The 26,717-nt window shown below is 48.8% G+C and overlaps 1 protein-coding gene across 2 annotated transcripts in view; it reads left to right on the forward strand.

Moving 5' to 3' along the window:
• The first annotated feature begins 1,924 nt into the window (after nucleotides 1-1,924).
• The window catches only part of TMEM87B (transmembrane protein 87B), a 54,393-nt gene continuing 29,600 nt past the window's right edge, over nucleotides 1,925-26,717 (forward strand). For both annotated transcript variants that reach the window (XM_051842675.2, XM_008254058.4), the window contains exons 1-10: nucleotides 1,925-2,288; nucleotides 6,081-6,141; nucleotides 11,367-11,458; nucleotides 14,940-15,074; nucleotides 15,989-16,042; nucleotides 18,042-18,132; nucleotides 19,925-19,986; nucleotides 20,209-20,392; nucleotides 22,340-22,439; nucleotides 25,782-25,875. In XM_051842675.2, the coding sequence (XP_051698635.1) occupies nucleotides 2,127-2,288; nucleotides 6,081-6,141; nucleotides 11,367-11,458; nucleotides 14,940-15,074; nucleotides 15,989-16,042; nucleotides 18,042-18,132; nucleotides 19,925-19,986; nucleotides 20,209-20,392; nucleotides 22,340-22,439; nucleotides 25,782-25,875 (1,035 nt within the window). In that variant the 5' untranslated portion in view covers nucleotides 1,925-2,126. The remainder of the gene's footprint in view (nucleotides 2,289-6,080; nucleotides 6,142-11,366; nucleotides 11,459-14,939; nucleotides 15,075-15,988; nucleotides 16,043-18,041; nucleotides 18,133-19,924; nucleotides 19,987-20,208; nucleotides 20,393-22,339; nucleotides 22,440-25,781; nucleotides 25,876-26,717) is intronic.

Below are 26,717 nucleotides of genomic sequence, written 5' to 3' on the forward strand. Positions count from 1 at the left end.
TGAGAGGCGGGAGAAGGAGTTCTATCCACTGGTTTACTCCCAAAATGCCTACGCCAGCTAGGGCACAGCCAGACAGAAACCAGGGACCAGGAACTCCACTCGGGGCTCCCACATAGATAGTAGGGACCCAAGTTCTTGAGCCATCCAAGGATGAACATTAGTAGGAAGGCAGATGGGAAGCAGAGGGGGTACTGGATCCCAGACACCCCAGTACGGAACAAGAGCGTTCCAGGCGGAAGTTTAACCCGCCACACAACGCCTACCGCAATGCTGTAATATTCTTAACTGGCCAACCTTCCCCACCTGAACACCGCTTTCCTACGACAACCAGAAAGACTTCTCTGGCCACTTCACTCCGCTTTGCTGAACAACCATTACTGCCTGTCCAACGTTCTCAAGGCTCCCTCTTCCTAACTCAGCTATGAATGCCTCTACTGCTCATTGCCAGTGTTGCTGCTTCCCGACTCAGCCAAAAAGGCCAGGCCCCCCACTCTCCCAGTGCCCGGCACAGGCTGCTCTCTCTAAAACTGTCAAGCCCACTCCTCACACCCAGTTAACTCACCCTCAACTCATGTTGTGTCTTATCTTCCATTACTGATCCAAATCTCTGGCTGGTAAATGTCCCTGCGTGAGCCCATGACCAACTACTGCTGGCTGGGAAGGGCACGGATGCACACACACAGTAGGCCCCCAATCATTACTGGAAAATGGTTAGGGTGACTCGAAAGGCAGCCAGGGCCTCTTGACTGTAAGTCGATCCCATTTTACCCTCATGGCCCGATGAATCCAGGGTTCATTCTCACACTGGACTCTGCTGCTACATTTGATAACGAATACAGCAAGACTGCATCCAGCTTCCACAGTCCCAGATGCCAGGCAGGGTGCACAGACAGATCACATCCAAGCGCCGCCGTCTCGGGGCTCAAGCAATCAGACAATCTCGGGGTTAAAATTACTGTTGTATCGACGCTAATGCTAACACAATGATCCGTGTTCAAGTAGCCCTGGCCTCAAAGCACTTTCTGGGCATTTTCCATCCATTGAAAGGATGATTTTTTTTAAACGGCAGAGCTGAGAAAGTTGGCGCAGGGGCAGGTGCAGAGGATCCAAGTCACCGGCAGGGGAATTTTGGCTTGCCCACCATCCATCCGTAGCCCTCACTGAGCACCGTTAACCGGACTGGAGGTTTGTACTGACTCCACCTCCCCGTTCTGCCTAGTCACTCCACGTCCCGGCCCCGACTCCTCACCACGGCCTGGCCTTGAGCCACGCCTCCTTCCCCCGCCACGCCCCTCATCCGCGACCTGGCCCCGCCTCCACGCTCAAGCTTCCTCCCCGCTCTCCAGCTCCACGCACGAGCCCCGCCCTGAGCCCCGCCTCCACCCTAGCCCCGCCTCCACGCTCAGGCTCCCTCCCCGCTCTCTAGCTCCACGCCTGGGCCCCGCCCTGAGCCCCGCCTCCACCCTGGCCCCGCCTCCACGCTCAGGCTTCCTCCCCGCTCTCTAGATCCATGCCCGAGCCCCGCCCTGAGCCCCGCCTCCACCCTGGCCCCGCCTCCACGCTCAGGCATCCTCCCTGCTCTCTAGCTCCACGCCCGAGCCCCGCCCTGAGCCCCGCCTCCACCCCTGGCCCCGCCTCCACGCTCAGGCTCCCTCCCCGCTCCCTAGCTCCACGCCCGGGCCCCGCCCTGAGTTCCGCCTCCACCTCTGGCCCCGCCTCCACCCTGGCCCCGCCTCCACGCTCAGGCTTCCTCCCCGCTCTCTAGCTCCACGCCTGGGCCCCGCCCTGAGTCCCGCCTCCACGCTCAGGCTCCCTCCCCGCTCCCTAGCTCCACGCCTGGGCCCCGCCCTGAGCCCCGCCTCCACCCTGGCCCCGCCTCCACGCTCAGGCTCCCTCCCTGCTCTCTAGCTCCACGCCCGGGCCCCGCCCTGAGCCCCGCCTCCACACCCCGGCCCCGCTTCCCAGACTCGCGCCGGGTCTCCAGGCCCAGGCCGAAGCCCCTCCTCCATATCCCAGCCCGAGCCCCCACGCTCCCGTCGCCGACCCTCCTGCGGGGGGCGGAGTTGCAGGTGCGGGCCGGGGCGTGGCCGGCGTCTCGGGGCGCCAGGTGCGCCTTCTGTGTCAAGATGGCCGCCGCCTCTAGCGCGGCGGCTCGACTCCAGCGGGGCCGCCGCCGTCTCCCGGCCGGGTCTCCGCTGCTGGGCGTCGCCCTCGGCCTCCTGTGCTGGGCCCCGGCGGCTGTGGGCGCCGTTCCCGAGCTCGGGCTCTGGACAGAGACGGTCACCAACGTAAGTGTAGTGCGGGGGCCGAGGCGTGGCGCGGATCAGGCCCTCGCGGCTGGCGCGCTCATGCGGGCTTGCGCCGCGTCTGCTGACTCCTCGAGCCTCCTCTCGTGGCGCGCGGTGGGCGAGCAGCGCGGCTCCTCCGGCTCGACCCCGGCTGCGGGAGGAGCAGTCGGGCTGTGCAGGGCTTGCCCCGCCCTCAGCTGCCGCCGGTGCTCGCGGGGCGAGGGGCTCGCCGTGCCGCAGCCCTGACCCCTCGCTCTGCGCTGTCGTGTCAGGACCTGGTCTGTTCAGACCTCAGCCCAGAGCCCCCGCGGAGCGCAGGCGGCATCTCTGGGCTTCGCCTGTCCTTGCTGCGGCCCCGGGGGCACTCAGCGGCGTGTCCTGTCGGCCTAGACTTAGAGGCGCGCGTGCAGCTTCCGTGTTCTTTCGTGACGTGCACGCCTCTCTCCCCCTGTGGCTGCCTGCCTTTCTCTAGGGCTCCTCTACCGGTTCCGAGAGCGAGCGAGCGACAGTGCTTGTGCGTGTGCGTGTGCGCGCGCGCGTGTGGGGAGACCGGGCCCGGATGGTGCTCCAGGAGCATGGGCGGCTGGAAACTTCTCCCCAGGGCGGGCCCTTAGAGCTCTTGGCATCCAGTAGTTAGAGGACTTGGTGTGGGAGGAACGCAAGGGTAGGATTATGGAAAAGTCTTGCAAAAGAGACAGGAAGTCGGGAAGTGGCATGATCTTCTCTCGAGGGTCAGATGACTCATCACGCTCTGTTTGTGATGAGTATTTTCCACAAGCGTTCAAAGGATGTCCAAATTCTAAATGTGAAATTTATATTTTTAATTTCCTCAACCGGAAAAAAAGTAAGCAGGACCGGAGACCACAAATACTTCTCACAACTCGGGCTACACGGAGGAACCCATGCAGGAACCCTTAGGAACCTTTTGGACACCGTGCTGCTGCTGTTTCTTCCAGCACTCCGCTGGGTTGGTGTCCTGTTTTGTGCCATAACCTGCACTCCTCCACCATCGGATTTCTCTAAATCGTGGAAAGCAAAACATGATGAGCCACACCTCCGGTCTCCAGCTGCTTCGGTAGTGAAGGGGCCGGATCGTAAACTAAGACTGGAAGATTCTAGAAGTGAATCAGCTGCATGCACACTGTTATTGTGCTTGAGGGTACCTGTAAAAGTCTTGGCCAAAGTATCTGTCACATGGTGACGGTCCAAAGGCCATGGAGGGAGAGAAGTTTGTCCCTTGAGGGCCACAGAGCCTTCTGTCACGCTAGCTTTATTCCTGTGGGACTCAGGCCAAGGGTATAAAGCTTGTCTTTCCCTAGAGCAGCCTGATCTATACCCCATGTCATTACCAGAATCTTGTCCCTCAGACCGTGGAGAGAGAGTTGACCGCTCTTTCGTTTGTGCTGCAGATCTAGCAAGAGTCGGCTCTTGGGATGGTACAGTTCGGCCAGGAGTTTGAGCACCGCTGTGTGCCACGTGTGCCATGTGCAAGGCTGGTCACTGTTGCGGCTGTTGCCGAGATGAGTTTTAGACACAGCTGCGCTTCCCCAGAAACACACAGTGCTAGGGACAGGGGGTTCTTGAATGGGTAATTACAGTACGGGGCAGCCAGGGTGTGGCCCTGACCCAGCTTTCTGGAGGACCGCCCTGGCTGGGTGTTCCCTTGGCGAGGGAAAGGAGGACAGCGGAACAGCAGCTGTGGGGGCAAGTCTTGGGGTTTCTGCTGAGTGAGGTTCTGGCTAGAGGGGTCTCAGGTCACCAGAAGCCTTGCCTGCTAGAACTTGGCCGTGAGCCTGAGGCTGTGGATCGCCAACTCAGAGACCTAGGGACCAAGGCACCTGGTGGGTGGGCGGAGCGAGGCAGGGTCAGGACTCTTAAGGGGCAGCAGGGCGCACGGTGGGCTGCAGAGTGCAGCTGTGGGCGTGGCGCTCGGTTGGGCACTCCCTGGCAGGACAGGCACAGAATTGCCGGGCCTCCTTTTTAGACGGAGCTGGAAATCAGGTTCTTCCGTCAACTGCGGCCTTTGTCAGGTGTTTGATCTTAGTTGTACCGGCTGTGAAGCAGAGTGGTGCTAGAGAGGTGGAATGCCTGGCCCGGTGTGGGTTGCCCTGGGAACATTTCTGAGAAGGGGCTTTGGAGCTGGGAGTCAAGTAGTTGAAGAAACAGTGAGAGAGAAAGGTGGTTAAAGTGAGTTTTCAGGCTGACAGGAGGGCCTCCTGGGACAGGAAGAGGCTCATGCTTTTCAGGAACTGAAACACAAACACGGTTGCCAGAGGCATAACCCCTGCCCCATGAGTAACAGTTGGGAAGGGAGATAGTTGTTCATCAAAAGTACTTTCAAGGCAGACGTTTGGCCCACCAGATGTCTTTGACAGTCTATTTTAGTGTCTGGGTTTGATTCCTGGCTGCAGTTTACTGCTAATGTTCACCCTGGGATGCACAGGTAACTGGGTTTCAGGCACCCATGTGGGAGACCTGGGTTGCATTCCCAGCTCCTGGCTTTAGCGCTCTCTCACTCTCACTGTCGCTCTCTTTTGCTCTCTCTCGGGACAGTTGTGTCCCATGTGGTAGTTCCTGGTTTGAATCCTGACTGTTCCATTTCCCGTCCACTTTCTTGCTAGTGCGCATCCTGGGGGGCAGCAGATGGTGTCTCAAGTGCTTGGGTCTCTCTTCACCACACGGGAGACCTGGACTGAGTTCATGTTCTTGGCTTCAGCCTGGCCCAGCCCTGGCTGTTGTAGGCATTCAGGGAGTGAACCAGTGGATGAAAGATCTCTGTCCCTCTCTCCTTCTGCTTTCAATTTAAAAATGATGATAAAATTTTAAAATAACACATTCACATTCATGTAAGAGAGTAGTACAGAGTTGTATCATGTTTGAGATCACTCGAGGCAGGGGTACTCCTGGGAGTAGACATGTAGGACAAGATTGAAGCAAGTGTGTGGTCTAACCAGGTTTGTATGTTTTAAAAGTTCTCTGGTCAGAGGGAGACTTGCAAGGAATAGAACACTGCTTTCTGTAGAGTGAAACAATCTTTTTTTTTTTTTTTTTTTTTTTTTTGGACAGGCAGAGTGGACAGTGAGAGAGAGAGACAGAGAGAAAGGTCTTCCTTTTGCCGTTGGTTCACCCCTCAATGGCCACCGCGGCCGGCGCGCTGCAGCCTGGGCATTGCGCTGATCTGAAGGCAGGAGCCAGGTGCTTCTCCTGGTCTCCCATGCGGGTGCAGGGCCCAAGCACTTGGGCCATCCTCCACTGCACTCCCGGGCCACAACAGAGAGCTGGACTAGAAGTGGAGCAACCGGGACAGAATCCGGCGCCCCGACCAGGACTAGAACCCAGTGTGCCAGCACCGCAAGGCGGAGGATTAACCTATTGAGCCACGGCGCCGGCCGAAACAATCATTTTTTTAAAAGATTTATTTATTTATTTGAAAGGCAGAGTTAGAGGGAGAGACAGAAAAATCTTCCATCTGCTGGTTCACTCTCCAAATGGCCACAATGGCCAGAGCTGGGCCAGTCCAAAGCTGGGAGCCAGGAGCTTCTGGGTCTCCCATGTGGGTGCAGGGCCCAAGCACTGGAGCCATCTTCTGCCACTTTCCCGGGCGCATTAACAGGGAGCTGGATAGGAGGTAGAACAGCCGGGACTCAAACCGGTACCCATATGGGATGCTGGCATTGCAGGCGGCAGCTTTACTCATTGTGCCACAACACCAGTCCCTAAAACCTTTCTGAAACAGTAGAGAAAACAAGATCATTTTTAACAAGATCATTCTATATTTGTTTTTCATTTTAGAAATCAGGACCTTTGGTATTTAGAAAAACTATGTTTAACTCTACTGAGATCAAGTTTTCTGGTAAGTATAATCAATACAAATATAAATAGCATGTAATATAAATGAATATGTTAATGTCAACTACTGTAACATTATCATAGTTGACTAAATAAATGTAATATTTCTTTCCTGTATTTTAAGGTTTTCTTTTATTCCAGTTAAGGTTTGTTATTTTCAAGAATCGATTTATCTGATTCTCTTCCATAAAATGTAATGTGAATCATTCTTTAAACATTAAAGTCTAATAAAGTAGGCTTTTAAAAGCAAGAAAGGATTTGGTTTCTGTGGAATTTGCGTTGGAGTCCTAGATTTTAAAACCAGATAAATTCCTTTTATGAATATATGAAATGTCATAATTGTGATAAATCCTTTATGCCCCTTGAAAATTATGCATTTAATGTACATGCTAGCATGCTAGGAAATAAAAGTTGCCAGACATTAATCTGTGTTAGGGCTTAGGAGAGTGTAGGTATTTGTTAGGTGGATGCGGTCTTTTCTTTGCAAATACTTAGGGACCGAGACTACCAAGGTTTTACAGAATTTTTAACGGGTTTGCGTTAGATCGTGTTTGCTGCGACCGAGTCGTTTTAGCTGTTCCCAGTCCTGCGACGAGGAAAGTTGGTGAGCAGAGTTAGAGGCTCAGGCTAAGGAGCAGTGTTCATTATGCTGAGCCGACTGGCTTCCCTAGGATCCCAAGCCGTGTTGTTTTTCTCTGAGTGTCTGTGGGGTGATTCTGCCATTTGAGGGTCTTTGCTGAGGGCAGTTGGGCTGGCTCTCGGCTGGAAAGCAGAGGCGGTGTCCGGCAGCTCTGATTTCTTAGATGAGCAGTGTCGATAGGAGCACTGTGAGAGGAACTCGAGGTCCGAGGGAGGCGAGGGAAGAGTGTTGGCATCCCTTTGCTTTAATGAATTCATGTCTCAAAGTCTAGACAAACAGGCTTTAAAAGAACCTCAGACTGGTGCTCACAAATAACATGGTGGGGGGTGGGTGTGAGCCACTGAATCCCACAATTTGATTTTAAAACATCCTCCCGTAACGCCTACAGCTACAGTAACAGTACACTGTCGTCAGGGCAGTAATAGCATGTCTGAAGAATGGGGAGAGCGCCAGGATTCAGTAGCAAATACATAACGTAGCAGGTGGAAGCTCGCATTCTCCAGCAGCGGGGTTGGGGGAGACGGCTTCGTGGACCCTGGCTGCGTTGTGATGCGTGGCTGGCAGGTGTGGCTGCTGCATCTGCTTGCCTCCTCGTTCTGCTGCCATGCTCATCCGGCAGCCTTGTCACCGCTGCGGGGCTACAGGAGAGCGTGCGGGAGGGAGGCAGTTAGCTGATCATTATGCATCCACTTTCCAGGTTCTGTGTGTTCCAAGGGAGTTACTGGGCATTCTGGTTTATACGCCTGTCTTGGTATTGAAGGATGGTGTGAGGCTGAGGGCCTGTGTTCTCACAGGACCAAATTTTAGTGTCTGCAGAGCTAAGCACTGTCCGTTGGATATGTGTCCATGCAGTACATCTGTCTTTCCCTTAGGGGCCCCTCTTCCGCAGCCCAATTCAGGGTTCCATCATGTTGAATCAGTGTTGAAAATCTCATAATGAAGTTTTCTGTATTAGCAGAATAGAGGAAATACACCATGGAGCCATCTGAATACATACAGAAAAAGTGCTTTAAAAAATTAAACACTTATCCATGATTTAAAAAAAAAAAAAAACTCTGAGAAAACTAGAAGTAAAAGGAGACTTCTTCAACATGGTGAAGGACATCTACGAAAAATCTAATAGCTAACATCACCCTGTTAGTTCTCCCCAGACTGATGGATTCAGTTTCATCGTAATCCAAATCTAAGCAGGCATTTATATGAGAGACGTGGAGACAGAGAACTCTCACCTGCTGGTTCACTGCCCAGATGGCCACCACGGGCTGGGCAGGGGCCAGGACTGGAACTGGGAATCAGAACCACAATCCAGGTCTCCCACATGGCTGGCAGGAACCCGGTGAGGTGAGCCATCAGCACTGCCTCCTAGGGTCTGCATTGGCAGGAAGCTGGAGTCAAGGGCCAGAGCCAGGAATCAAATCCAGGTGTCCTGGTGAGACATGGACTTCTTAACTGCCAGGCTGCACGCCTGCTCCCACCAAAACAATTGTGAAAAAGAGCAAGGTTGAAGGGCTTTTGCTGTCTCATTTCAAAGCTATAACGGTCTTAGTAGTGTGGTTCTGGCATAGGGACAGACATAGAGAACATGAATGAGTGGAAAGGTCAGAAACAAACCCATGCATAGAAGGTCGATTGATTTTCAACAAATGGGCCAAGAGAATTCATTACAGAAAGCATGGTCTGTTTTAACAACTGGATATCTGTGTGGAAAAAATAAATCTCAACTGTTAGCTTTGCTCATGGACTTAGACACTGTATCCCCACCTCTCTGTCCTTCGCTTTTGGGGCTACATTTACACATATGTTAGACCATTTGCTGTTGCCCACAGGTCACTAAGACCCTTTTAAATGTTTTCAGTCTCTTCATTTTTGTGTTTCATTTTGGATACAGTCATGTGTCATTTAACAATGGAAATCTGTTCTAAGACATGACTTTTTGGGTGATTCTGTCACTGTGCGAACATCGTGGAGTGTACTTACACACACTAAGAGGGCAGTGGTGTCACTATACACAGTATACTCTTATGTCGCCGCTCTCATATGCCATCCATCTGTGGTTGAAGCATCAGTGACTGAAATGTTGTTTGGCACATGTCAGTGTTTACATTACTTTGTCATTAAATTCACTGTTCTGTAAGACTTAGTCTGCTGTTAGTCTCATACAGTGATCTTTTTATTTTGGGTCTTATTTTAAAGATTTATTTATTTATTTATTTATTCATTTGAAAGGCAGAGTGATAGAAAGAGGAGAGACAGAGAGAGATCTTCCATCAGCTGAATTCACTCCCCAAATGGCCTCAACAACCAAGTCTGGGCCAGGCTGAAGCCAGGAGCCAGGAATTTCCTCCTGGTCTGCCACGTGGATGGCAGAGGCCCAAGCACTTGGGCCATTTTTCACTGCCTTCCCTGGTACATTAGCAAGAAGCTGGATCAGAAGAGGAGCAGCTGGGCATTGAACAGCACTCCAGTATGGGATGTGGGCACTGCAGGTGGCAGCTTAACCTGTGCCACAGCGCCAGCTCCTGTACTTTTTTTTTAACTGTAGGAAATTGACTTCTTTTTATATCACTTCTCTCAGTATTTTCATATTTTCCTTTATTAAGTATATGGAACATGTTCTCTAATTTTATATTCTTGTCTGCTGATTCTGTCATCTTTGACATGTTGACTGCTTGTCAAATTCTTCTGTTTTGTATACCTAGCCTTTTTATTTGGATGGTGGATGTTAAGAATTTTGCATTCTTGAGTGCTAGTCATGCCGTATTCCTTAAAGGCAACTTTGTTTTAGCAGACAGTTTCTGTGTGCCAGTTTGATCCCTTGCAGTTTCAGTTTTTTTTTTTTATTTTTTTATTTATTTTTTTTTTTTTTGACAGGCAGAGTGGATAGTGAGAGAGAGAGACAGAGAGAAAGGTCTTCCTTTTTTGCCGTTGGTTCACCCTCCAATGGCCGCCGAGGCCGGCGCGCTGCGGCCGGCGCACCGCGCTGATCCGATGGCAGGAGCCAGGAGCCAGGTGCTTTTTTCCTGGTCTCCCGTGGGGTGCAGGGCCCAAGCACCTGGGCCATCCTCCACTGCACTCCCTGGCCACAGCAGAGGGCTGGCCTGGAAGAGGGGCAACCGGGACAGAATCCGGCGCCCCGACCGGGACTAGAACCCGGTGTGCCGGCGCCGCTAGGCGGAGGATTAGCCTAGTGAGCCGCGGCGCCGGCCGGCAGTTTCAGTTTTTAAGTTCTTTTAGGATGAATCAGGAGTAGCCTTTACTCCATAGCTAACCTAGCCCCATTTCTAATATGGTTTTCCTACATCTCTCCTGAGTGCTTGGTGTATTTAATGAGGTCTCTCCACTTGGCAAGTGGAAATGCAGTTTCCAGCTCTGTGGGCGTGGGCAGTTGTTGGGCTTCTTAGGCACCGGTAGGTTTCCCTTTAGCCCAAGATGCAAGGAGGTTGCTAGGCAGATTTCTCTTACTCATCCTCTGTGTAGTTTCCGTCTCTTGGGTACTCTGCCCCAGAAATTCTACCAGCCTTCACCTCTTGACCTTCTGTCTCTGGGCTCAGTTTGGGCCCCCTCTGTGTGGTTACCAGCCATTAAAATAACTCCCAATGAACTCTGCCTCCCAGTATGTTCAGCACTTGGAGTCTGAGTGACCAGTGGGCTGTGGCATGTCGCTCCTGAAGCTGGGTTCTTCTTTGCTGTTTCTCTGACTGTCTGCTCTGGGGGAAGCTAGCTGCCATGTTGCCTGGACTTTTCCAGTAGAGTTTTCTCTTAACTCTAGAGTTAACCCTTTCCAGTCTGTCTCAGCATGTCATCTTCCCAACCTGGGACATTTGTGGTGCTTCATGGCATTGCAAGTAAAAGTCCAGCTCCTTAGCAGGGCTTAAGACTGTTTTTGGATTTCCTCCAGCACTCTTCTCCAGCTTCGGCGCTTCCCCACTTCCCGAGTGTGTGTCCGAACCATAGTGGGGCTTTCCGGTGGTCATGCCCATGTCCTGCTCTCACTCCCCTGGACATTTGCATACCATCCACCCTCCTTACCTTACCTTCAAGTTGTGGGCCTCCTCCTCCAGCAAGCCTGCCTGTACCCGCTTCTGCAGGTGTCCTAGACTATGGTTGGTGCCTACCCAGTGCTTCCTAGACATGCTGTTGTCAGCCTTATTGAAAGGGCCTGTTCAATGTTAACCCTTCTTAGTACCTTTTAGGTCATGGTTTAGAGTTGTTACCCTAATGTCCTTTCCTGGAACTCAGCAGGGGCCTCGTTTAGTATATTTTGAATGAATAAGTGAGAAGAACGTTTGAAAGTGAGCCAAACAGTGACTTAGCATATCAGTCTACTTGATTGATTCTAACTTTGGACTCCTTGATTAAATGAACTGTATTACAGTAACTTTTGGTTAATTATAATAATTAAAAATTTAAGAAATTTATCTGTCTCATTTTGCAGTGATGTTTTGGAGAAATTAGGTAGTATCCTACTTATTGTTACATTGAAGTAGCTTATTTTAATTTGCATATCAGAGCTAAGTTTATGTCACTGTGTGTGTATATATATATATTATTAATATAATATATAAATAAGATTTTCTTTTTCTCAACAGTTAAGTCATTCAGTTGTTCCGGGCCTGTGAAGTTTACCATAGAGTGGCATTTGAAGTATCATACCTGTCACAATGAATACTCTGAGCTGGAAGTAAGTAAAGGAGAAGTCCTCAATGAATGTAAAGCTATGAAGGAAAACTTAGGAGTGTAAAGATTTTTATTAACTCATCAGGTGAGGAGGCTAGAAAGAGAGATTGTAGGTTTAGAAACACCACAGATAATATTGAGATTTAAGGCAATAAATCAAAGTATGTTCTGGAAGACCACAAGCTTGTAGTTTCCCTGGGAGTAACTTATGAAAAATGTAAGTAAAATTTAAATCAGACATGTAGGAGCCATCATCAATAACCAGACTATGGATCGCACACAAATAAAAAGCTTCATTTGAGAAGGAACTGTGAAAGTTTCACTTTATTCAAGAAAATTAGTTCCTGGGAACCTGGGACAGCAGTGAGTACAAGCAGGTCTCGGGAGAGGAGAAGGGAGACAGCTGGGGAAGGCAGAGAGAAGAGGACAGAGGCGTCTGGGAGGGGCTGCTCCTGCCCTGGCTTGGAGCACGGGCTCCGTGGCTCTCAGCCGCGTGTTTCTTCGAGGATTCCAGCGGCGGGTGCTTGGGATTACATCCTTTTCAGCTTCTCTGGATCTGCTTGACTTCCAGTTTGGATAAGATGTGGGTTTCCATATTTTTATTAGTATTATCTTCCCATTTGGAGTGGAAGATGGCGTTCTCCTTGTATGTTGCCCTTTCGGCTTTGTCCCTGGCCATTTGACCCTTTCACACTGAATGAGTGCATGTTTCCTGAGAACAGGGGTGCTTGCTTAGATGAGCCTGGTCGCTGCATTCAGGAAATTTAACATTGGTGCGTGTGTTAGTCAGCTTTTTATCACTGTAACACGTATCTGGGAGAAGCTGCCTTTGAAGGAAAAAGGCCTTGTTTTGGTTCACAGATTTACAGCCCACAATTGGCATCTGATGAGGACAGTGGACAGTGAAACACGTGCAGAGAAAGGCTCGTGTGATGAGTCAGGAAGCAGAGAGAGCAGCTGGGCCCCACTCAGCTGCTGCACCCAGCTGTCTCAGGACACATCCCAGGGACCTAGGAACTCCCACTAGGCCCACCTCGTAGGCACCACATCAGATCTCTCTACCCTTAGTCCATTAAGCCTCAAGCTTTCAATTCTGGGAATATTTCAGTGACATTTATTTTGACATTACCGTAAGTGGTATGTCTATTGCACAATTAATTTGAAAGAGTGATGGCAAGAGAGAGAAAGATCTTCCATCCATCCACTGTTTCACTGCCCAGATGGCCACAACAGCGAGGACTGAGCTGGCCAGAGCCAGAAGCTTCATCCAAGTCTCTATGGGTGCAGGAGCCCAGACACTTGGGCCATCTTCTGCTGCTTTTCTCACACCTTTAACAGGAAGCTGGATTGGAAGTGGAGCAGCCAGGACACCAATCAGTGCCCATGTGGGATGCCGGCATCACAGGTGGTGGCTTTACCTGCTGTACCACAATACCAACCCACCTAAAGTTTTTATAATGGGTTAAACATTAACAATAATCCACTAACCATTAACCTAAGACTTTGGGGACCAAGACTTTAACATGTGGGCCTTTGGACGACACTCAAACTAATATCCAATACAGACATTACTGAAATTTCACCAGTATCACAATAATGTCTTTGGTAACAGGTTTTTTCCTGGTACAGCAGAATCCAATCCAAGAGCATGTATATTCCCTTTGTTTTTGTTTTTAGTTGCTGAAATCTGGAGCAATTTTTTTTTCCTTTTGGCTCTTTTATGATATTGATATTTTTGTAAAAAGTCCCTTAGTTTGAGTATTTCTGATGTTTCCTCATGATCACATAAAGGTTGTATATTTTTTACCAGAAAACCACAGATACTGTTTTTTTCCCCATTTTTGATAATATTAATTTGATCAGTTAAGGAGGTAACTGGATTTGTCCACTGTAAAGTCACTACTTCCAATTTGTGAGGAAATAACTTTTTTTTTTTTTTTTTTTTGACAGGCAGAGTGGACAGTGAGAGACAGAGAGAAAGGTCTTCCTTTGCCGTTGGTTCACCCTCCAATGGCCTTACCGCGCTGATCTGATGGCAGGAGCCAGGTGCTTCTCCTGGTCTCCCATGGGGTGCAGGGCCCAAGCACTTGGGCCATCCTCCACTGCATTCCCGGGCCACAACAGAGAGCTGGCCTGGAAGAGGGGCAACCGGGACAGAATCCAGTGCCCTGACCGGGACTAGAACCCGGTGTGCCGGTTCCGCTAGGTGGAGGATTAGCCTAGTGAGCCGCGGTGCCGGCCGGAAATAACTTTGGAAGCTATTAAGTACTGTGTTTTCATCAGACGTTCAGCTGCCTGCTTTAGCATCCTGTCAGGATTCTTGCCTGAGGAATCTGTTATTACTAGGAAGATTGGCAAATGGTGATTTTTCTAATTCCATATTCTCTTCTTTTATTTTTTTTTTTAAGAAGTGACTTGGGGATATTTAGAGTTAGAAATTTTTTTTTTTTTTAAGATTTTTTATTTGAAAGAGTTACATACACAGAGAGAGAGGGAGAGAGAGGTCTTCCATCAGCTGGTTCACTCCCCAGATGGCCGCAATGGCCAGAGCTGCGCCAATCCAAAGTCAGGAGCCAGGAGCTTCTTCTGAGTCTCCCACGTGGGTTCAGGAGCCCAAGGACTCGGGCCATCTTCTACTGCTTTCCCAGGCCATAGCAGAAAGCCGAATGGGAAGTGGAGCAGCCAGGTCTCGAACTGGCATCCATGTGGCATGCCGGCACTTCAAGCCAGGGGGTTAACCAGCTGCGCCACAGTGCCGGCATCCCATATTCTCTTCTACATTTATTAACATTCTGCTCTGTGGATGAACTCTCCCTTTTCCTTTGTCTTATCTATCAATCAATGAATCATCAGTTTGGATATACTGATTTTTACTTTGTTATATAAGTTGTAATCTCACTGCTTTTATTTCTTTTGTTCAAATTGTCCTATGTGTGATCGCACATAACTTTTCTTGCTGATGGGGAGCTGCTGTTAAGAGCTTGGCTTATTCATCCATTCTAGCCTGCAAGGAACCTCAGACTGATGCTGGATAAGTGAGCGCTCCCTGTCTCAGCTCACTGGCTGCCTTGCTTTGTGCTACTGTTTGGTGTATCTTTTTCTTTGTCCTTGAGTGCTGCTTGCTTTCCTGGTAAAATCTCTTGCACATGAGATAAAATAGAAGTAGCCCCAAGGCAAAGTGTGTTCCATTTCTCTGGGAACTATTTCCTTGTGGTGGTATCTTAAGCCCTTTTTTTTTTTTATGTAAGATTATGTTTGTTTTATGTATTACTGTAAACACATTGGGATAGTTAAAATGATAAGATTATGTCTGTTATACTTAACATAAAATTCAAAACTTGTTCTCCTTGGTATTTATTGTATGTATCTTCACATATTCCAAGCTTGAGTAAACTTTTGACATTATTTTAAATATTAAGTTTATTTTTTTTTCTAGGATAAGGAGTGTGGGAATAAATTATAACATAGAGTTTTATCTTGGGTAGGAGCTGGCCCGGAAGCATGAACTCCGTGCCGATGAAGACTTTTGTGGTGTGTATTTCAAGAACGTTGACTGTTGGACAACAAAAAATGAAAACTTAGATTGCAATAGTGATTTACAGGTGTTCCCTTCATTGAATGTGAGTACCCCTCCCTCCATGTTAAAATAGAGTTTCTTTTATTCTCAGTGGATATAAGTATTGCCTAGTGTTCTGTCAGAGTTCTGATTGAGAGAGGTGTGCAGTGTGCCCATTTTAGCTTTGCCGTGTGTGTGTGTGTGTGTGTGTGTGATGGTGCATGATAGAAGCACTCTATATCTTTGCACTTCTTCGTAGCAACATCCCTGTGAGAGTCTCTTGTGATCCACTGTCTCCAATTTATTTCTCGTTCTTTCTTCTCTCCAGCGCTCTCAGACCTTTGCCCCCAGCATCCCATCAGAATAATTCTTGTCTAGGTCCCTAGTGACCTCCGTGTTGTAAAGTTTGGTGATGTGATTCTTCCCAAAGGTCTTTTCCTGCCAGCATTCACTCCCTTGAACCCACTGCTTCTTCTTGCCTCACCTCTTCCCTCTCCCAGCTGGGAGGTCACATCCTGCAGTGCTAACAGCACTCATCCCGAGTACTGCGGTTGGGATCATGTTAACCTGATTTTTAATCTTTAAATTCTGAAATGAAAAGATATGTCTTAGTAAAGAATTTCAAGTTCTTTTAAAAATTTAAGTTAAAGTGAAATAAACATAGAGAAAAGTACCGGTAAATGTTCACCTTGAATTTTCATGCACGGAACATTTTGGTACCTGGAAGCCCCTTTTAGTTTCTAACATTCTCCCCGTGAATGGTGACCACTGTCCAACAGTGACCACACTATTAAGGAAATTATTTTTACGAAGCAGAATTTTGTTACTCATGTTTAGGATACTGAGGTTTGTCGGCAGAATGCTCACTTTTACATCTTTATTTTCTTCCTAATGCATTTTTCTTGTTAGAACTACTTTTTTTTTCATAGAAATGCAGCAGTATAAAATGGAATTATTTTACTCTTTTTTTCTTTCCAGAATAAAGAACTAACAACAAATGTCAGAAATGTTTCCAACCAGGAAGGATCCATGGTAAGCCGTTTTGCTTATGTTTAAATCAAATATACACCAATTATAGTATGATTGAAAAAAACGTTGGGGCTGGTGTTGTAGTACAGTGGGTTAAGTCAGTGCATCCCATAATGGAGTGCTGGTTCAGGTTCTGGCTGCTCTGCTTCCAGTCCAGCTATGGACTGCTATGATCCAAAGCCAGAAGCCAGGAGACTTTTCCAGGTCTCCCATGCTGGTGCAGGGGCTCAAGGACTTGGGCCAACTTCCACTGCTTTAACAGGCCACATCAGGGAGCTGGATGAGAAGTGGAACAGCTGGGACTCGAACCAGCACCCACATGGGATGCTGGCACTCTAAGCCAGGGCTTTAACCCACTGTGCCGCAGCGCTGGCCCCTATAAGTTGTAATTTAAGATCAGCTTCTGTACGGTTTTCCATTTCTGACTAAGCAAGGTAGCGTAGTAGTCAGCTGTTGTCACTGCAGATATAAAGACATGGGTAGAGATCATGAACGCAGCACTGGCGGAGGGAAGTGTTGGTGTCTGGGGCGTTACTAGGAGACTGGAAGCAGTCTTAGGAGAGCTTCATGGCTGCTTTCACACTGTGACTTCACGTCTCCTCCCCAAACATTTTAAAGAGAGCCCTGCTAATGGAAAGGCGTTCACTGTGCAGTGGCCAGGACTGAAGCTGTCCCAGATCGCAGGAGTGAGAAATGGAAGGAAGGGGTAGGAAGTACTCAGGAAGGTAAACTGAAACATTCAGTCCAGTTATGTGGGGGTGGTGGAGGAGTCACTGGTGTTCTCGCAGGCAGTTGGATTCCTCGGTAGGGCTTAAGTAGTAGTATCTCCAGGGCTTTGAATCATTGAGCCTATATACAGTCAGCCCCTGTATGAGTGGGTCCTGTGCCTGTGAATTCAGCCAACCTGGGATTGAAAATATTCTGGAAAAAAAAAATCTGTGCTAAACACCTGTAGACATTTTTCTTTTCGTTCTTGCCTAAACAATACTGTGTAATTACTGTTTCTGTGACATGTGCATGAGATTAAGTATCACACGTGATGCAGGAGGACTGAGAGTGCACAGGAAGATGCGCAGAGGTGTTTGAGGTGCTGCGCCTTTCTGCACAGGGAACTTGAGTGTCTGCAGCTTGTGCCCTCCACAGGACGGGGCATCTAGGCTGCACTGAACCTGACATTTCTGACAGTGCTGTCTGACTGCTTCCTCCTCCAGTTCAATTATTTTAAATGCTCATTTCATTAAAACCAAGTGCCTGATAATATTAAGGTAAAATAGGAAAAGAATAACTATTTGCTATTTCAAAGGCTGATTGTCTGGCTTAATTGGTTTATGCTGTGTCTATGTGTTGAAGAGTCATACCGTCTCCACAAAAATGTATTACATGTCAATCAAGCTTTTTAAATAAAAATTTCTGGACACTTGGCCTAATGGCTTAAGTCACTGCTTGGGATGCCCACATTCCACATTGGGGTGGCTGGTTCGAGTACCAGCTGTTCTGCTTCTGAGCCAGCATCCTGCTCCATGGCTCAAGTGCTTGGATCCCTGCCACCCACATGGAAGACCTGGATGGAGTTCTCCACGCTTGTCCTTGGCCTGGTCCAGCCCTGGCTGTTAAGGGCATTTGGGGAGTGAATCAGCAGATAGAAAATCTCTTCCTCTCTTTGCCTTTCAAATAGAATGAAAATAAATAATTTTTTAAAAATATTTAAATGATAATATCAAATAAAGCAAAATGGTAATGTCAGGGAGAACTTAAAGGAATAGAAAAGGTAAGAAACACTGGAGAGTGAAAGGGGCTCTCCCGCTTGGGGTCTGAGGATGGAGGTGAACATGGGGCCGTGCCTCTCCTTCCTCCACCTTCCGTTCCTTTGCTCAGTCCTGTTTGTGTTTTTAAAAAATCAACCCAATTCAGTGACCAAAATTTAAGTGTGGTAGACAGTTGTGAATTGCTTCTCATAAAGCAATTCGTTAAGAATAGTAAAAGATTTTTTTCTCTGTTTCAGGATGTTGTAGCCAGAACACAGAGAGATGGGTTTCATATCTTTATTGTATCTATTAAAACAGAAAAAACAGATGCAAACTGGAATTTGAATGGTAAAGTTGCATGCGTGTTTACTCTCTACAGTTTCTCTAGTCTGCATTTTCATCATTGACCTGAGTGTGCATTCTCTGTTAAAGACTCATCATTCTTTATGCTTGTCTTAATGCTGATATTGTTTTTCTAATGGATTGAAAATTTCACGCTGTTGAACTTTAAAAATTAACTTTTTAGTTGACAAGTAATTATGTGTATTTAAGATAAATTTTGAAGTTCATAGTGGGATATAAAATTCTTCATCCCTTCAGATTAAGAAACTTTTTTTTTACATGTAGAAATGAGTAGGCGACATTGTAATTTTATTTAAAGTAGCTTATATTCTCCATTTCTTATAAATGGCCAACATTGGGGGTTTTAGAATTTCTGTTACTTACAAAGTTTATTTTAAAGGACCTGGCGCCCAGGGGTATAGAAGTAGCACTCTGCCAGCTGTGGCTTCGATGGTCTGTGTGCTCTCCAGCCCCCACCAGAGCTGGAGCCTCTGCCCTGTGAGCTGTAGTTGTCTAGTGCTGGCAAGAAAGAGTAGGCTCATAGTAAGCCACTTTCGAGGGAATGAACACTTTCACGTGTCCCAGAGTTGCTTTGGCTGATGTTTTCCAGAGGGAGTGTTTGCTGGACCAGCTGTAGCCATAAAGCCCCAAATAAAAAGGCCAGGGAGTTCGCATGTTGCTCAGATTGACCCACTGGGACATAGAGGTGAAGTCAAGCTTGGCTTCTGAGTGCCCAGTCCAGTGGCCGGGTGGGGAGTGGAACCAAAAACCAGTGAGGAGATCCAGACAGTGCTGCAGAGGAGGCAGGGCCGCAGGGCCACAGGGCCCATGGAGGGGAGCAGGGGGAGGAGGCTGTTCTGTGAGAGTGTAGAGAGAGAGGGCTTTTCTCCTGGAGGCTGGTCGTGGGCCAGGCTGTGCTAAGTGGAGCGGGCAGAACCTTGATGCCAGTCTGCCACCTGGCTGTCTTAGTCCATCTGTGCTGCTGTCACAAAGTCCCTGACACTCAGGACCTGATAAAGAATAAGCTTTAGAGGCTGAGGAGTCCAAGTTCCAGGCGCCAGCAAGTTTGGTGTCTGGGAGGGCCCCAGTGTCTGCTTCCAGGATGGCACCTTGAACTGTGTTCTTACCTGGTGGAAGAGCAAACATAGGCTTAGGCCAGTGCCTTCCAGCCGCTCTTTTGAGTCACTAATCCATTCATAAAGGACTTCCCCCAAAAGCCCCACCCCTCAAGAGCAGCTCCATGGGGATTAAGTTTCATTGCGGGGCTTTTTGGGGACATTCAGACCATGTCGCACTAGCCCTCGCTCCTTTCTTTCCCAGGCTTGTGTCTCCCCTGACATCAGCAGGCCGGTTACTACCTGGAGCTGTCGCTGAGCCTGTGTGTCTTGTTCAGCACTTGGCCCTCTGTTCATTATTATCAGTCTAGATGCCTGAGTTAGAAATTCATCCCAAGTTACATGAAACAAGACCAGGGCTGCAGTGAAATTAGTGAATCAGCCAGAGGTCCAGTCTGAGGCTGTTTGGTAGCCGGTGATAGTGCACTTCCTGTAGAAGGTTTCATTTGGCACAGATTTTTATAATAGTGTGTACACAAGGAAAAGTATCCTGGTCAGATTACATAATCAGACAGTTGCTAACTAGCCAGAACCTTGTGTGTACTGAGTAAACTTCAGCATGTGTTAGTATGGCTGGTGTTCTTGGCATTCTCTGGGAAATGAGCTTACTCTTGAAGACTTAAGAAGACTGATCATTAACTCTTTGATTTCTTCTCCTCCATCCCTGCCGTCAACATCACCAGTCTCTCTTTCTATGATGGGACCACATGGGTATATCTCTGCGTCAGACTGGCCTCTGATGATTGTGAGTATTTTTCATCTTTTCTCCTTTTCTTAACACACGTCTTATAGTCTGCTTGGAAAATGTAAAACGTAGGAACTTGGTGGTGGTCATCCCTTGGTAGCAAATGCTCAGACATGTTCTCTGTATCTGGTCCCGGAGTGAGAAGTGAAGGGTCGGACACGTCAGTGTTGACATTCTGTGCCAGGTGATCTTCACTGACAAAAATTACCTCTCTCCCTGCAGTTTTACATGGTGATGTGCATTGTTTATATATTATATGGCGTGCTCTGGCTGATGTGGTCTGCCTGTTATTGGAAAGATATATTAAGGATCCAGTTCTGGATTGCAGCTGTTATTTTCCTGGGAATGCTAGAAAAAGCTGTTTTTTACACAGAATACCAGAACATCAACAGCACTGGCCTGTCAAGTGAGTTTGACTGTCTCCTTCCGTCTAATGTGATCTAATGTCTCCTAGCATTTGTGAGCAGAGCTGTGGCAGTCTGTCTGCCTGCCTTCGTGTGGTGGTTTGGAAAAAGCCCTGTTACAGATGAGGAGGGAAGACGAATGGAGAATGTCAGCGTGGGGCCCTCCTCTGGGCTAGCAGCGCGTGTTCTCTTTATTTCCTGTTTTCCTTTGTGTTGCCTTTCTCCTCACTTTCCTCCTTGGAAAAAGAAAATTCCCATCCCCTCAAGTTTAGCTTGGGTTAGAAGAACATCAGGTTCTGGGCAGGGCAGGACTTCAGGTGCTGCCAGTCCCTTTCACATTCCCCTCCCTCCCCAGTCTTCTTTTCCCTTGTCTCCCAGAAAGGAAGAGAGAGGCATCTTCCATAGGGAGTATAATGCGGGGGGTTGGCTGACGCCTGCAGCCTTCTTGCACCCACCTGCCCACTCTTTGAAGCGCTCTGCGTGGCCAGTGGATGCCCCACCATCACCGCTTCTACCGGGAGCAGTGTGAGCAGGCGGTGTGGAGGTGTGCCCGGGTTCTAGAAGGTAGACGGAAAAAAGGACAGGGAAGTCAAGTGTGATTTCCCCCACTGGGCCTCTGGCAGGGAGAGCTCCAAGGGTTGAGCATGCTCAAGAGAACTGTGGAGTGATCAGTTACAAATGATCTTAGTGCAGTTTCTAAAGGCAAGGTTACGCCTGCCATTTGTTTATTTTTGTTTTTCTGTCTTTATTTCAGAGTTGGAAAAACAGGGAGAGCTCCCATTTGCTGGTTCATTCCCCGAATGCCTGCTACAGCCAGGGTTGGGCTGAGCTGGGCTGGAGCTGGGAATCTGGAACTCAATCCGGGTCCCCCACATAGGTGGCAGGTGCTTAGTTACTTGAGCCATTACTGCTGCTTCCCAAGGTCTGCATCAGCAGGAAGCTGGTACCTGGAGCCAGACCCAAGAGTTGAACCCAGCTACACTCATCTGGGATACTAGCATCTTAAATGGCATCTTAACTGCTAGGCCAAATGCCTGCCCTATTCTGTTTATTTAAGGATATTCCAGAGGGGCTGGTGTTGTGGCATGGTTAAGCCACCACCTGCGATGCCAGTATCCCATACAAGCTCCTGTTCAAGTCTCAGCTGCTCCACTTCTGATCCAACTCCCTGCTTATGTATCCAGGGAACACAGCAGAGGACGGCCCAACTGCTTGTGTCCCTGCCACTCACATGGGAGACCTGGAGGAATCTCTTGGTTCCTGATGTTGGCCTGGCCTGACCATTGCAGCCATTTAGGGAGTGAATCAGTGGGCGGAAGAAATCTCTGTCTCTTCTCTCAGTCACTCTGCATTTCAAATAAATACATAAATTAAAAAAAAAAAAAAATTCCAGAAAAGAGAAGTGAGTTGGGGGGGAGGGGCATCCTATATTGGAGTGCTGATTTGAGCCCCAGCTACTCTGCTTCTGATCCAGCTCCCTGCCAGTGATCCTGGGAAAATGGTAGAAGATGGCCCGAGTGCCTGGCCCCATGTGGGAGACCCGGAAGGAGCTCCTGGTTCTGGCATGGCCCAGCCCTGACAGTTGTGGCCATTCGTGGAGTGAACCAGCTGATGGAAGATCTCTGACTCTCTGTTTCCCTCTCTCTCTGTCACTCTGCCTTTCGAATAAATAAATAAAGTCTTAATTAAAAAAAGAAAAAGAAAAATGAGTTGAAATTTACCACAAAACATCCCAAGGGAAGAAGATGGGAGGGAGGTTCAGGGAGACAGGCTCCAGCTGATAGAACGTAGTCGTGCTGCTGAGACACAGGGCGACGTCGGCAGGAGGTGGCAAGTTCCCTTCGGCCAGTGAGCCTGAGGTCATGTGGTTGTGGCCCGTGCATGTGAGAATCCTGCTTGGCAGCCTTTGGATCTGCACACAGTGAATTGTTTTTTTTTCCTCCCCTCAGCCCAAGGTTTATTGGTGTTTGCAGAGTTGATATCGGCAGTTAAGAGGACCTTGGCTCGCCTGCTCGTGATCATCGTGAGCCTGGGCTATGGCATTGTGAAGTGAGTATTGGTGTGTTGAAGATGCTGCGAGTCTGCAGCCCAGTGGTTCAGCCCCTCTGCGCTGTGAAAGTTTCCGTGTCATGCAGACCCCTCAGGGAAAAAATCGGCAAGCACGTGCTTTTATAGTTAGGTGAATAAGTCATCATCTTTAAGGAAATGGAAACATCTAAAATGGTTCTTGAAGGTCAAACTGTTTTCTGGACAGTACAGTTTAGCTTTTATAACTTACATGAGTGTTGTAAGAGAGTGGATTAAACAGCAGGTCAACCAGATCTGACCGGCACCTGTCTGTCCCCTGGGTGGGTCTTGTCTTCTCATCCCTGTGAGTCCCTGGGTGTGAACATGGGTGTGAACTTGTCCTCCTTGTTCTCAAGCCGTTGGCCTTTGTTCTTGGCTGAAACCTGGTGCTGCCCAGAAAGCTCCAGCCCTCCAGGCAGGATCTCCCGCTGCAGCTTGCTGTGGCGGGCGCCCGTTAGCTCCCGCAGCCCTCTGCGCCCCCGTTGGCACCCCGAGTGCTCCCCTCCCCGTCTCTGCCTGGCGCCCATCTGCCTGCTCCTGCTCGTGCCCTCCCCGCCTCAGCTGCTGACTCCTGAGTCGTCTTCCAGACCTAATCGTTCTGAAGGCAGTGTGTGTAAGTGCCTCTTCCTCATAATCCCACGTTTAAGCAGTCCATTTTTCAGCTGTCACTCCTGTTTCCTGTTTATTTTCTCTGTTACGTCTGCTTCAGCCATTTTAGACCTTAGTGTGGCCTCTGGCCTTTTAACTGCGTGCCTTGCGCTGTTCTCCCCAGCCTGTGTCCCTGGCAGGTGGGGCGCTGACACCTGAAGCCCCGCCTTTCTGTCTGTCAGCATTCTTGACGGAGTACAGCCTTGACAAACCTGCTTTGCCTCCGCTTCAGGCTCACCTCCGAGAAGGACCTTGGACCGCACTGCCTGGGATGAGGTGGCTTTCAGTCCGTGAGCCTGAACTCCCAGCATGCCCCCAGTGCCGCCCGCAGGTCTCCAGGATTCCCTCGCTGGTGTCCTTTCTTACTCTCACTCTCAGGAAAGACCACCTCCCCCGCCCCCCCCCCCCGCCCCCCCATTTCATGCTCTCGTCCCTCTCAGCCAGCCTCGACTCCGCACTGAGGAAGTAGATGCCATCAGAAGGGCATTCTGCATTGTCGCTGTCCCGTGTGGACCACGTGCAGAGCTCCCCTCCTCTGTCCGGCGCTCTCTGTCGAAGGGGCTGCTGCGGCGGTCACCAGCTGTCTGTCTGGTGGCTTCCTCCCCTTAGCGTGTGTCACCCCTCCCTGAGCTCTCCGCGGCGCTCCCCTCTGCTTCTGCCTCGTTTCTCTTCACCTCTGCCCTGTCACTCGCATCCCCTGTCCCTGCTCACTTGACTCATCCGGAGTGAACCCCTGCCTTCCTCCATGGCTGTCCCCCTGGGCAGGCCGTCTGCCCCTGCCTGGAGCGGGAGACTCCTGTAGTTTCCCCGCTTCTGCTCGTGTCAGTCCTTCTGCAAGACAGCAGTGGCCAAGAAGATCCTTTAGAAAAACAATAATAGTAAGAACCCAGATCTTGTTATTTCATTGCTCATTTTGCTTAGTAAAGCCCAAGTTCCCTTCTGTGGACGTTCCAGGGACATGCCCACTCTTTTCCACTGTCCCCTTCCAGGGAGGATAGCACCTTCAGGATTCCCAGCGTGGTACAGCCCCCACGCCCTGTCCCCTCCTCCTTTCTACAGTGCCACTTGGTGGTGTATTAGTGCTTACTGTCTGCCCTACCCCCACACACGCGGGTGAGAGCCCTGGGGAACAGCAGCTCTGCCTGCTGTGTGTCCCTGACCCTGAGGCCACAGTCCCCAGCATGTGCTAGGACTCAGGACACACGTGTTCAATGTGTGTTTATATAGTGAGAGCTCGGGGTTGTAGGATTTTAGCCAGGAAATCTTTTTCTTACAGGGCTTTTACTGCAGTTCCTTCTCAGATGCTTTTTGTAGCCCTAGTGCTGTGTACAGAGTGTGAGGCCCCTTGTTGAGTCCTGCAGTACCTCAGTTCTGGTTATGCACATCAGGCGCTCACCGACAGGCGCACTGTTGCTGCTGCAAAACAAGTAGGAGAGTGAGCTGAGGGGTGAGGGCAGAGCTTTGAATGAACCCCTTCACTGTTAGCTCGTTCTGTTCAGCTCTCGCAAAGTGAGAGCAGTGATTTGGGATTCTAGTTGGTTGTAGCGGATCAGAATTTAGATGAACTAGATCAGGTTCTCGTAAATATGAGCTATGGACATTAATTTTTTCTTAGTTTTTGTTTTAAAATGACTGTCTTAAATGTTTTTTTCAAAATTAGTTTTTTCTTCTGATTATTCAGTTTTTGAGTATCCTAAAATATATGTGCAGTAAATTCAGATTTCCAAGCGTCATGATTTTAGTTCTATTTTCAAATTATTAATTGCGAAAATCACCATCTTTGCATTTTTCCAACTCACCTATATTTTTAAAAGAATCCAAAGTGTTATGTTTCAATGTTAAGAATGAAAACTAAGGGCCAGCATTATGTGTAGCGGGTTAATCCATTGCCTGAGACACTGGCATCTCATATTGGTCTGATTTGAGACCCGGCTGCTCCATTTCCAGTCCAGCTCCCCGCTCATGTGCCTGGGAAAGCAACAGAAGATGGCCCAAGTTTTTGGGCCCTTGCATCCCTGTGGGAAACCCAGATGAAGCTTCTGGCTTTGGCCTGGCCCAGCTTTGGCCATTTCAGCCATTTTGGGAGTGAACTAACTGATGGAAGATCTCTCTGTGTGTCTCTCCCTCTCTCTGTGTAATTCTGCCTTTGAAATAATTTAAAAAAAAAATGAAAACTAAATTCTTCTAGCTCTCCATTGAGAAACAGTGATCAGGGGAGGTGATGGAGTTCCGTCTCCTGACATCCTGTTCTTTGTCTGCCCAAGTCGTAGGATCAGGGGATTGTCTCTATCAAAATGTGTCTCTGAATAATTTGTAATTAATGTTGGTGAAAGACTTAAATTATAGTCTCTGCCAGTGGCACTTACAAGTTGGCGCTTATCTTGCAAGGTTTCATTAGCCTGCTCTTCCACTTCTGGCACCCTTGTGGTTTCAGGATGTTCCTTGGCGGGCATCCTCAGAGTTCAGGTCCCAGACGGAGAGCCGCATTTCTTTGGGCCTCTGTTCCTGCTGGGTTCTCAGGAAAGCCACTGTTTTCCGTGATGCCCTGCTCAGAGCAGGCGCAGACTGATTGGATCAGATACTGAGTTCTCTGGTATTGGAAAAGGTGGCTGCTACGGTAGTCAGATGCCCTGTACTCACCAAGCCTTGTCCCCTGTCTCCTCTTTCTCATTCCAGGCCTCGCCTCGGAGCAGTCATGCACAGGGTGATTGGACTGGGACTTCTCTACTTCATCTTTGCAGCTATTGAAGGCGTGATGAGAGTCATAGGGGTAAAAATGACATAATCCCATTGCCGACCCTTTTTGTCGCTGTGAAATGTGATATCTGTGTAGCTCCTCGGGTGACTTTTTAGAGAAATTAATGAAAAGACCCAACTTGGGCTTCTTCCCTATGAGATGTTTTTCTTTTATAGCAGACCCTGAGAGATGAAAGCTCGACAGAGAACTTAAAATAATGCAGTTGTGAGGTTCCTCTGGATGTCATCCCAGGAATTAGTTCCATCCCAGAAACGTTCATGGTTATTCTTCATAAAGAACATTCGTCATTGTGTAGTCGCATCCATACCCTCAGGAGTCCTGGACTTGAAAATGTGACTCAGTAGAACAGAGTTAATCACACCCTTCAGACATAGACACATCACGTGTCTTTTAAGTTATTTCAAGTACTATAAATTTTCTCTTTCTAGAGCAATATCAGTATTTATGTTTGTGAGGACCCCTATCGTTCTAACTCCAGTTTTCTTAATAAGTGGTTGAGGACTCAGTATATCTTACCTGATGCATTTTTATCCAAGGGGTCTTTGGATTAGATACCTAGATCAGATCACTGTGTAATTGGGACGCACAGAGACAGACAGCAAGAGCTCCCATCCCATGGCGCACTCCCTGAATGCCTGCAGTGGTTGGAGGTGGGGGAGGGCTGAAGCTCGGAATACAATCCACCCCATGGGTGGCAGGAACCCAAGTGCTGAGCCGTCACTGCTGCTTCCCAGGGTCTGCTTTAGCAGGAAGCTGGAGTCAGGAGCCTGAGCCAGTTATCAAAGCCAGGTACTCCAGTGTGGACACAGAGGTCTTCTCCACTAGGCTGAATGCCTGCCCCCTACTTCACAAAC

The sequence above is a fragment of the Oryctolagus cuniculus genome, chromosome 2, assembly GCF_964237555.1.
Source record: "Oryctolagus cuniculus chromosome 2, mOryCun1.1, whole genome shotgun sequence".
Lineage (NCBI taxonomy): Eukaryota > Metazoa > Chordata > Mammalia > Lagomorpha > Leporidae > Oryctolagus > Oryctolagus cuniculus.